At 41.2% G+C, this 12,255-nt stretch overlaps 1 protein-coding gene across 1 annotated transcript in view; it reads left to right on the plus strand.

Moving 5' to 3' along the window:
• Positions 1 to 11,274: 11,274 nt before the first annotated feature.
• Positions 11,275 to 12,255, plus strand: part of APPL1 (adaptor protein, phosphotyrosine interacting with PH domain and leucine zipper 1) — a 37,433-nt gene continuing 36,452 nt past the window's right edge. Inside the window, exon 1 of the mRNA XM_059390008.1 lies at positions 11,275 to 11,470. Coding sequence (XP_059245991.1) covers positions 11,417 to 11,470 — 54 coding nt within the window. The 5' untranslated portion in view covers positions 11,275 to 11,416. The remainder of the gene's footprint in view (positions 11,471 to 12,255) is intronic.

Raw genomic sequence — 12,255 nt, forward strand, 5'->3', positions numbered from 1 at the left:
GCAGATGTGCGCACACATATTTTTGTCCACACGGAGCCAGACATACGTATTGTTCCACAGTCCTCCCTGACATTGACAATGACACTGTGTCAGCCCGTACAGTTCTACCTCACTCTTCAACAGCTGCTCGGCACTCCGTCAGGTGAATAAACCATAATTTATCGAATTATATCTCTGATAATGGGCACTTAGGGTTGTCTCCAACTTTTTAAGTTATAATAAAACATTATATCAATGAATACCTTGTACATATATGTTAGCATACATGCAGGAGTATTTCCACGAAAAATTTCTTTGAAGAGTATATTATTTTTGGTGGATGCTGTCATATTTCCTTCTAAGAAATCTTTACCAGTGGACACTCCCACTCAGTCTAGTCTTTCTCCCCAGAGTGACAGTGGGAACAAGAAAATTCTGACCTAGGCTAAATCAGACTCAGGTTATCCTCAGATACAATACTCAAAGGCCAACACTTTAATGCCATTTAATCTAACTAACCATTGCAGATGAAATGAGAGTTGTTGGTTAACCTGAAGAGTTAATGGTTGCTAAAACACTGCTTCTGGAGCATGAATGTTATGGTTCTTATTAACTTAAAAAAAAAAAAAAAACAACCTTATTGAATCACAACAAACATTTATTAATCTCCAGCATATATCAAGGGAGCGCTAGGTAATGAGGAGCTGCAATGGTTTCTATCCTCAAGAAACTGATGATCAAGAAGATAGTAATTAACTTTGTTAGGTGTGAGATTGTGATGATGGTTCTGTAAAAATAAATAAATAAATAAATAAATAAATAAATAAATAAAATCCTTGTAAAAAATATTCGACATTAGAATTTATAGGTAAAATTTCAAGATGTCTGGGTTTTGCTTTACAATACTTCAGGAAAACAAGAAAACAGAAAATTAGAGCAAGTGTTGCAAAATGTTTAAGTGTTGAATTGGAGTGATGTGTGTATGTGGATTTATTATGTCTAATACATAGAGGTATAATAATGTGGATTCATTATTCTCTCTACTGTGTTTTTTTGAGTTTTTTTAAATTGTTTTTAAAGGTTTTATTTATTTATTTGACAGAGAGAGAGAGAGATCACTAGTAGGCAGAGAGGCAGACAGAGAGACAGGGGGAAGCAGGATCCCCGCTGAGCAGGGAGCCTGATGCAGGGCTCAATCCCAGGACCCTGAGATCATGACTTGAGCTGAAGGCAGAGGCTTAACCCACTGAACTACCCAGGCACCCCTTGAGGTTTTATTTTTTTAAGAAATCTCTTCACTCAGTGTGGGACTTGAACTCACAACCCCAAGATTAAGAGTTGCATGCTCTACAGACCCAGACCAAGCCAGCCAGGCATCCCTCCCTCTACTTTTACAAATATAAATAATATATTAGTATTTTAGGAATACCAATATAAAAATATAAAATTTCAATGTAAGAATATAATAAGATATATGCACAAGAGCTTATGAAAGCAGAAAAGTGCCCAAATCTGTTTGGTTGAGAGTGAACAGGACTGAGAGTGGGTAAGAGCTCAACTCTGGTATCAAACTACCTGGGTCCAAATTCCAGTGCCTCGTCTTTTTAGCTGTGTGACCTTGGGCACGTCACTTAGCCTCCTTGTGCTCAGTTTCCTCTATAGCAAAATGGGGATAATTATATTATCTAATTGAGGATCAAGTGAGATAACTTGAAAAGCCCTTGGAATAGTGCCTGATACATAGTAAACATTAAAATGTTTGCTATAGGGGGCACCTGGGTGGCTAAGTGGGTTAAAGCCTCTGCCTTCGGCTCAGATCATGATCCCAGAGTCCTAGGATCGAGCCCTGTGTCAGGTGCTCTGGGGGGAGCCTGCTTCCCTTCCTCTCTCTCTGCCTGCCTCCCTGCCTACTTGTGATCTCAGTCTGTCAAATAAATAAATAAATAATCCTTAAAAAAATAAAAAATAAAATGTTTGCTATAATTTATTACCATTACTAATGTTATTATGAAGGCTTTTCAGAATGTTTTGAAGCAGAGATGTTTCAGGAAAAGCAACGTAACTTAAGGTCAATCAGGTGTAGGGATGTGTGTGTGTGTGTGTGTGTGTGTGTGTGTATGTGTGTGTGTTGAGGGGAGGTGGAGGGAGGAAGATAATGTGATTCCCATATTTCTAGCTTAGGTGACCAGTTGGATAATGATGTCATTAACTCAGAAGAAAATATAGATGAAGGAGAGTTTATAACTTGCAAACTGTATTTCTAATCATATAAACAAATGATCAGGTACATAGCAAACTGAATGACTTCAGAATTAAAATATAGTTTTCAGAATGAGAAGGTAAAATACTAATGGCAATTGGCAGCATGAAAAGTAAAGTGAGAAACATTCTAAAAGTACAGGGGCCCCAAGGTGGTGCAACCAGTTAAGCATCCAACTCTTGATTTTGGTTCAGGTTGTGATCTTGGGGTTGTGGGATTGATCTTGGGATCCTGCGCTCAGTGTGGAGTCTGCTTGAGATTCCCTCTCCCTCTTCTTCTGCCCTTCCCCCAACTCATGCTTGTAAGCATTCTCTCTCTCTTTAAAATAAATAAATCATTAAAAAAATAAATTAAAATACTTTAGGGGCTAACTTTATCTAGAATAATAAACATTATTATTGTATACCTCACACACATAACCTAAATAAGTGAGGTCACTTCTGAAATAGTCTAACAACTCAGATATTAGTGGAATTGTCTTAAAATAAATACATATTTCTCATAGGTTATAACCAAATAAGGTAGCTGTCACGGTTACTTATGAATCCTTTCACATGGGTACTATCTGAGAATTCTCAGAGGTGTTTGGGTCCCCACTGAAGTAGAAAGTCTTTGGGGGACAGGGACAGAAAAGAGAAGAAATGATCCCTGGAATATTTTGAGTGCCTCAAAGTTTTATCCCTTACCCACAAACTCTTTCATGGTCATGACATCTATTTACTTAATAATCTCTCTTTAGGATTTGAAAAATTCTAAGGAAACTATACTTTAGTAATGTATTGTGTCATTGGTCTATTCATGATTTTAACAATTACCAGTTTTCCTTTTCTTTTTTTTTTTTTACATTTAAAAAACCATTTCCCATGATCAAGTGGGATTTATTTTCATGACGAAAGTGTGGTTCAATCAATATTTGCAAAATCAATCAACAGAATACATCACATAGACAAGAGAAAGGATAAAAATCATGTGATCATCTCAATAGATACAGAAAAATTATGGGACAAAGTAAAACATCCATTGATGGGGCGCCTGGGTGGCTCAGTGGGTTAAGGCCTCTGCCTTCGGCTCAGGTCATGATCCCAGCGTCCTGGGATCGAGCCCCACATCGGGCTCTCTGCTCAGCAGGGAGCCTGCTTCCTCCTCTCTCTCTGCTTACTTGTAATCTCTGTCTGTCAAATAAATAAATAAAATCTTTAAAAAAAAAAAAAACATCCATTGATGATAAAAGCCCTCAACAAAGTAAGTTTAGAGGGAACATATATCAACATAATAAATAAATAATAAAAGTTGAAGTCAACTGGAGAAAAAGTCACATGAATTACTGGTTACTTATTCTTTGGGTAAATACCCATCAGAGGAATTACTGGATCATATGGTAGTTCTATTTTTAATTTTTTTGGAATCTCCAAATTGTTTTCCACAGTGGCTGCACCAACTTGCATTCCCACCAACAGTGCAGGAGGGTTCCTTTTTCTCCACATCCTTGCCAACGCTTGTTTCTTGTATTTTTTATTTTAGCCATTCTGAGAGGTGGGAGGTGATATAGTATTTAATTCTGAAGCAATCTCAAACCTACGGAAAAGTCATAAGTACAGTGCAAACATTTTTCTCTCCAATCATTTGAAGTAGTTGCTGATATGACGCTTCATCACCCCTGCATACTTCCATGTGTTTTTCCTGCAAGCAAGGACATTCTCCTACACACTCACAAGAAAAGCATCTAAGTCAGGAAATTAACACTGATTTATGACTATCCTCTAACCATCAAACCCCATTCAGGTTTCACCATTGTCCCAAATAGTATACTTTACAGAAAAAGGATACAGTTCAAAATCACACATTGTCTTCAGTTGTGTCTCTCTAATCTCTTTCAATCAGCAACAAATGCTCAGTAGTTCCTTGATTTTTCAAGACCTGGATGCTTTTGAAGGTCACAGTCTGCTACTTTGTGGAACATCTTACACTTAAGCTTTGTTTGATGTTTCCTTGTGATTAGATTCAGGTTAAGCATCTTTGGTAGGATGTCACGGAAATGACGCTTTTTTCTTTTCGTTATTTGCTATCAGATAGAACATGAATTTTATCTGTCCCATGTGATGTTTAACTCTGAGCATTTAATTAAGATGCTTTCCCACAGTATGGATGTTCCTCAAAACGTTGAAAATAGAGCAACCCTGCAACCCAGCAATCGCACTACTGGGTATTTACCCCAAGGATACAAATGTAGCGATCCAAAGGGGCACCTGCACCCAATGTTTATAGTGGCAATGTCCACAATAGTCAAACTAGGGAAGGAGCCCAGATATCCATCCACAGATGAATGAATAAAGAAGATGTGGTATATACAGTAAACATAATGGAATACTACTCAGCCATAAAAAATGAAATATTGCCATTTGCAATGACATGGATGGAACTAGAGGGTATTATGCTAAGTGAAATAAGTCAATCAGAGAAAGAAAATTATCACATGATCTCACTGATATGAGGAATTTAAGAAAAAATTAAAACAAGATGAAATCTTGTTTTAAGAGAGGGAGATAAATCATAAGAGACTCTTTTTTTTTTTTTAAAGATTTTATTTATTCATTTGACAGAGAGAGAGAGAGATCACAAGAAGGCAGAGAGACAGGCAGAGAGAGAGGGGGAAGCAGGGTCCCCACTCAGCAGGGAGCCTGCTTCCTCCTCCTCTCTCTCTCTCTCTCTCTCTCTCTGCCTGCCTCTCTGCCTACTTGTGATCTCTGTCTGTCAAATAAACAAATAAAATCTTAAAATAAATAAATAAATAAATAAATAAATAAATAAATAAAAAAAATAAAAGTCAAAATCCTCACATAGGCCACAAGGCTTTATGTGATCTGGTCTCCTCTTCCTCTCTCCTCCCCCTCAACCCTCTCTCCAGACTGCTCCTTTCCAGCCATCCTGGCCTCTATGAATTTCTTTTTTCCATTTTTATTAAGTAAAGTTGTCATACAATGTTATATTCATTTCAGGTACACAACATAGTTATTTGACAATTGTATACATTATACAGTGCTCATCACAAAAAGTATAGTTACCATCTGTCACCATACAAGGTAATTACAGTATTATTGACTATATTCCCTATGCTATACTTTCCATCTCTGTAACTTCTTTATTTTAGAAATGGAGTTTGTGTATCTTAATCCCCTTCACCTATTTCTCCCATCTCCTAACCCCTCTCCCTTCTGGCAACTTCCAGTTTATTCTCTGTATTTATGAGTCTATTTCTGGGTTTTGGCTTTTTTGCTAGTTTTTCTGTTCATTTTTTTTTTAAGATTCTCTATATAAATGAATCATGAAATCTTATGGTATTGGTCTTTCTCTGAGTTATTTCACTTAGCATTATACCTTCTCAGTCCATCTATGTTGTCACAAATGACAAGATCTTACTCTCTTTTATGACTTACTCTTTTTTATCCATTGTATATATATATATACACACCATATCTTCTTTATCCATTCATCTGTCACTGAACACTTAGGTGTCTTCCATATCTTGGTGACTATAGATAACACTGCAGTGAACATAGGGGTGCATGTATCTTTTTGAATTCGTGTTTTATTTTCTCTGATATCTTTAGATATCTTAGATATCTATCTTAGGTATGTTTCTTAGATACCCAGTAGTGTGATTACTGGATCATATGGTATTTCTGATCGTAAATTTTTGAGGAACCCCCATTCTGTTTTGGGTAGTCGCTTCACCAGTTTACATTCCCACCAGCAGTGTAAGAGAGCTCCCTTTTCCCTACATCCTCACCAACACTTGCTATTTCTTTCCTTTTTGATACTAGTCATCTGACAGGTGTGAGGTGATATCTCATTGTGGTTTTGATTTGCTTTTCCCTGATGATTAGTGATGTTGATCATCTCTTTATGTATCTGTTGGCCATCTGCATGTCTTCTATTCCAAAGTAAAAAGCTTTGCACAGCAAAGGAAACCATCAACAAAACAAGAAATGCAACGTCAGAATGGGAGAAGTTAAGCACAAATGATTTCCCTGTTAAGGGGGTGATATCCAAAACATATAAAGAACTTACACAACACCCAAAAAACCCAAAAAGTCCAATTAAAAAATAGGCAGGGGATTATAGGAACCCAAATAGACACTTTTCCAAAGAAGGCATATAGATGGCTAACAGACACATGAAAAGATGCTTTATGAAATTCTTAAAACAGTCTGGGCCACTCCTGTCTTAGGGTGTAAAACCTCTGCCCTGGTTGTTCCTATTCCTGGAACACTTTATCCCCAGATACCCCCATCACTCACTCCTGTGACTCCTTCAAGTTTTTGTTTAGATTTCTCCTTCTTAATGAAGCCCACTCTGGAACTGCCTCCAACCTTAATTTCCCTGTCTCATTTTTCACAGCACTTAACACTTTCTAAGACACTATGCTCCTAATACCACCTATTACGTTTGTTTTCTATTGTCTGCCTTTCTTCTCACTCTCCCCACTAAACTGTAGCTCCACAAGGGCAAGGTTCTTTACTGTTTTGTTCATAACCTAATAGTTGTTGAAGACAGCCATTTCCTGAAGCATTTGAATCAAAACTAAATTCAGAGCACCATCTAGTGTTTCTTGGAAGGAGGTGCTTGCTACTTAACCCTGAGACTCTATTTTACATTAGCTGAGTGATAAACTGTATTGGTTTAATCAATTCTCATTTACTCTATTTTTTACTGTCCTCTGTGGTTCTGTGAAAATTAAAAATTTTAATGATTAAACAGTCATGGGACACATTGACTTCTCAGAGTAATCTCTTCTTCACTGACTTGCCTGTTGCCCTCTAAAATTCCTGGGGGTTTGAAGTCTTTTAGCCTAAGGGCATCTCTCCTTCCCCACTTCCAAAAAAACCCCCAAGATATAAAAACAGAGTAATAACCTTTGCTTTGAAATGGTTCCCTTTCACCATCCTCAACTGGAACCAAAAACTCTTTTCCTAAGTGTTTACATGACTCTTTAAATTTTCTAAAATACAAACTTATTTGGGCAAGGGAAATGGTTATTTTCTATTTTAAAAAAGATTTGATTTACTTATTTATTTACTTATTTTTTATTATTATTATTATTATTATTATTATTTTATTTTTTTTTTTTTTAGAGAGGAGGAAGGGGCAGAGAAAGAGGAAAAGAGATTCTTTTTTTTTTTTTTTAATTTTTATTTATTTATTTGACAGAGAGAAATCACAAGTAGTCGGAGAGGCAGGCAGAGAGAGAGAGGGAAGCAGGCTCCCCGCTGAGCAGAGAGCCCAATGCGGGACTTGATCCCAGGACCCTGAGATCATGACCTGGGCCGAAGGCAGCGGCTTAACCCACTGAGCCACCCAGGCGCCCCGGAAAAGAGATTCTTAAGTAATGCCCAGGACCAAGCCCCATGTGAGGCTTGATCTCACAACTCTGAGGTCATGGCCTGATCTGAAATTTAGAATTGGACGCTTACCTGACTGAGCCACCCGGGCACCCCAAGATTTTATTTTTAAGTGACCTCTACACCCAATGTGGGGCTTGAACTCACAACTCTGAGATCAAAAATCACATGCTTTACCAACAGAGCCAGCCAGGTGCCCCTAGCTATTCTTCTTTTTGGATAGAGATTTTCAACACGTGCTTTGAAGATTATCTTTGAACTCATCTGGGGAAATTCCCAGCCCCACCTCTGACCTACTACATTAGAATCTCCCAGCTGGGCTCAAGAATCTATATCCTAACAACCTCCCCAAGATAAATTTTGCATGTACATGAGTTAGGTAACCACTAAAGTATGGGGATAATTTTGAACAGTAAAGCACCAGCATCCTTGGGGTTGTTGGGTTCTTTCCTATTATAGACCACAGACCAGAACTTCAAGGAATATCATGTAAAAACCTAATTATGAGAAGATCAAATATAATTTTAGGAGGCTAATAATTAACAAATCTATTTACAAGATTATAGTCCTTTTGTTGTAAATTATATGGAAACATCTCAATGAATTATATGTGTGAAACGTCTCAAAGAATTCTTTATTGGGTGTTGTTTAATCCTGCCTTGCCTTCCATAAAATTATCCAGCTGGCCAAAGTTTTTACCATCCTACCCACGGGAGTCTCCAGTAACCCTCAAGGCATTTTCTGAACAAGCCTTGTTTCCTGTATAAAAGGAACTGAGCTTGGACCACTGTACAAAATTTAGTCTGATTAAAGGGGTTACCAAAGGAGACTGTGAGTTCTGTAGTTTTAGAAATGTTTTAAATAGTAAATACAATTATCTTTTTGAATGAGAGTAAACAATAGCTCAAAGAGAGGATCCAAAAAGAAGGCTTGGTAAGATTCTTTCTAGTTTCATAATTTGACTAAACTGCCTCTCCACACAATTGAAAGTCAGCTTGTTTGTGTTTGTTTCATTTTTTAAGAGCCCCTCCCACATCTATTTCATTTTTTCTGATTGGCTAAACCTGGCAAGAATTTCTTGCCACTCCCTCATAACTGCTTGAGAATCCTTTACAAAAATACAGCTTAGATGCACAGAAATACAAAAAAAAAGGAAACCACTTAACTTGGTGATACTATGCCACCGAGATAACTCAGATACCTAACAGAATTTTTCATTGAATTGTTTGGTTTGGCCAAGTTAACTGGCCAAACCCCTTCAGTTATAACATATAATTGCTCTTCTTTCTTACACCTGTTTTTACTTGTCACTTACTCTTGATTCTTATCAGTTGCTACAATCTTTCTTCTCTTTCATTTATAAGCTAAATCATAGCTTATAAGAAGGTCATTTACTTTGAAAAATCTTTCTTCTTTAGAGCAGGTTGCATGTCACTGTCCTGACAGAGCAGAAAACAAATACCAAAGCAAAGAGCTGGGTTGTTGGAATCTGTAAGATACTGAATACTTTGAAGCAGCTGGGAACCAGTAACTCTAAGAACTGATTACAAACCACCTTCCCAAAATTAAACATCTCTTCTAGAAGGATTTGTGGTTAACAAACAATATAAGGAGAGAACTCTTACTTAAAGCTTATTACACTAAGAATAATTCTGTGAAACGATATTGCAATCTAATTCGTAAAACTTTTATTTTTTTATTTTTTTCAAGATGGTATTTATTTATTTGACAGAGACACAACAAGAGAGTGAACACAAGTGAGAGAAGAAGCAGGCTTCCAGCCAAGCAGGGAGCCCAATGCAGGGCTTGATCCGGGGACCCTGGGGTCATAACCTGAGCTGAAGGCAGACGCTTAATGACTGAGCCACCCAGGTGCCCCTATTTGGTAAAACTTTTAAAACCAGATTTTATCTTTCCTTCAAGAGGTCATGGGAAAATCTACCATTTTAGTCTGAAATATGTAACTTCCGTTCCTGTTCCCATATTTGGGTTTGTTCTACTGTATCTGGATGTATTCCAGTGTATCTGTAGAACCAGGCAACTAATAATCTTTACTCAGCATTTCTTTTATTTCTTGAGTGAAAATGGAATGGATTGACTGGATTAATGGCCAGAGTTTTATTTATTTTAACGATTTTTAAAAAAGATTTTATTTATTTATTTGACAGAGATCACAAGTAAGCAGAGAGAGAGAGAGAGAGAGAGGTGGAAGCAGGCTCTCTGCTGAGCAGAGAGCCTGGGGGCAGCGGTGCTCAATCCCAGGACCCTGGGATCATGACCTGAGCTGAAGGTAGAGGCTTTAATCCACTGAGCCACCCAGGCGCCCCCTGATTTTGTTTTTTTAAGTGATGTTTACACCCATTGTGGGCCTTGAACCCACAACCCCAAGACTGAGAGTCCCAAGCTTTACCAACAGAGCCAGCCAGGTGCCACAAATGGGTAGAATTTTACGAGGCCCTTATGATTTTGCCTTTTTTTTTTTTTTTGGTATACTGATGAAAACTTACAACTCTACAGAGAAATAAATGAGGCAGTGTGAGATTGGGGAAGAAGGACAAAGAACCAGGAGTTCCAATCCAGATCAGGTTCTGGAATTAGGACTTCACTATTATCTACTGTAAAATTAGAGGCTGAAGAAGCTATTTACAACTTCTTCCAAAACTTTTTGACCTAACAGAAATGCTAATCAGTTACCGACATAATTAACCAGTGTATCCAGATCTTTAAAAGATGTTGTCATTTGCGATTTAAAAGAAATACGGGAGTCTGAATTAAGGAACGACCGCCCTTCAAGGCCAAGTAAGAATTGATGAACTGACAACAAATCACATGTTTGCTTGTTTTTTTAAAAAGATTTTATTTATTTATGTGACAGAGAGATTACAAGTAGGCAAAGAGGCAGGCAGAGAGAGAGGAAGGGAAGCAGGCTCCCCGCTGAGCAGAGAACCCCCGCCCCTCCCCCCATGTGGGGCTCCATCCCAGGACCCTGAGAGCATGACCAGAGCCGAAGGCAGAGGCTTTAACCCACTGAGCCACCCAGGCGCCCCCAAATCACATGTTTTTAACTGAACATACTGATACCCAAGTGCCCGGAAAAATAATTTCGAGTCTACTGTCCGTGAATCTACTGGTAGGCCCTATTAAAGACACAACTTGGGGTTTCACAAACATCTGAGGTAACCAGCACCATTTTGCTGGAGGGTGTGGGGTGGGAAGTAGACGAGACGCTCGGGGCAGGGCTGGAAACGTTGTAATTTAAGCAACTAAGAAAGGCCCCCGGCAGTAGGGCCTCTTCCGCGGTCTGATGAAAAATGCTGCGGGAGAAGGAAAGCCGCCCCACTCTCCTACTGTGGTCCTCCTCAAGCGAGGCTCTAGTTCCCGGAAACCTTCGCTGTCGGAGGTGTGGGGTAGACGGTCCCCTACAATTTACATCAAAACGCGCGGGGAGGGCATAAGGTCCTCGTAAGCAAGCACCGTAGCCCCCAAGGCCACATCTCACCGCACAGCCCCGCGCAGCAGAGGAGCCTCTCGGCCAACCCCGCCGCGCTGACGGGCGTCGCCGCGAGCCAATGGGCGTTCCGGGAGGCGGGGCAGAGCGGCCGAGGGGGCGGGATTTCCCGCGCGGCCACTCGGCGCCTGGCGAGAGCGGCGCGGGCGGCGACGGCGGCCGCGCCTGTGAGAGAGGGCGGGTCGGGGTCAGCTGCTGCAGGCGAGCGGGCGGGCGCGGGGAGCTGTGGGCGGCTGCCGTGTCTCCTGCCGCCGCCCTCCCTCCGCCACGATGCCGGGAATCGACAAGCTGCCCATCGAGGAGACGCTGGAGGACAGTCCGCAGGTGAGGCGCGGGCGGCGGCGCGAGGCGAGGGAAGGAGCAGGGCGGGCGGACCCCAGGCCTGGCGCCGCGGCCGCCGCAGGTGCCCGCCTCGGTCCAGGTGGGCGCCGTCGGCCACTGTCCCCGCCTGTCGCGGGCCGCGCCCCGAGCCGCCGCGGCCCGGCCGCCAGCCCGAGGCCCGCGTGGGCCTGTGCGGCTGGGCCGAGAGGCACGCGCGGGGTCTGGGACGTCGGCGGGCGGCGACCGAACCTCCGCCGCCTTCGCTCGTGGGCCCGGCGGTCACGTACGTTTCGGGGCTCCCTTGTATACGACGAAAGGTGCGTTTTTATCGCCTGTAAGGTCGTAAGTGCCAGTCCCGGGATTTCCTCCCCGAAGGTCTCTTCGGAGGAAGGACAGGAGGAGGAAAACAAAAACAAAAAGCAACCGTAGACTTACTCCATGATTTCTGAGCAACCTAGGGAAGGGAATGGATAGTTTTTCTTCGGGAGATTGCTGGAAGGCTGCTGGTTTGCCCGCGTGGAGAGTCACCGGCGAAGCCCTTCGTGTGGTTCGGAGCCTCCCCGCGGACTGTGTCCAGTGTCGTGGCCGCGACTGTATCCGCTGTCACTCGAGCTGTGCACGGCTTGTGATGGACGGCGCCTTCGCGGCTCCAAGACTGCTGCGCGGAATGATGCAGACTTGGCCCTAATAAACTCCTCAGAATAAAAGCCCGTGTTTCCGTGCTTTGGGGGATAATGCCGCTGTGGCTGCTCTCGCCTCAGGCAGTCTGGGGAGATGTAACAATTTGT

Source organism: Mustela nigripes, chromosome 2, assembly GCF_022355385.1.
Source record: "Mustela nigripes isolate SB6536 chromosome 2, MUSNIG.SB6536, whole genome shotgun sequence".
Lineage (NCBI taxonomy): Eukaryota > Metazoa > Chordata > Mammalia > Carnivora > Mustelidae > Mustela > Mustela nigripes.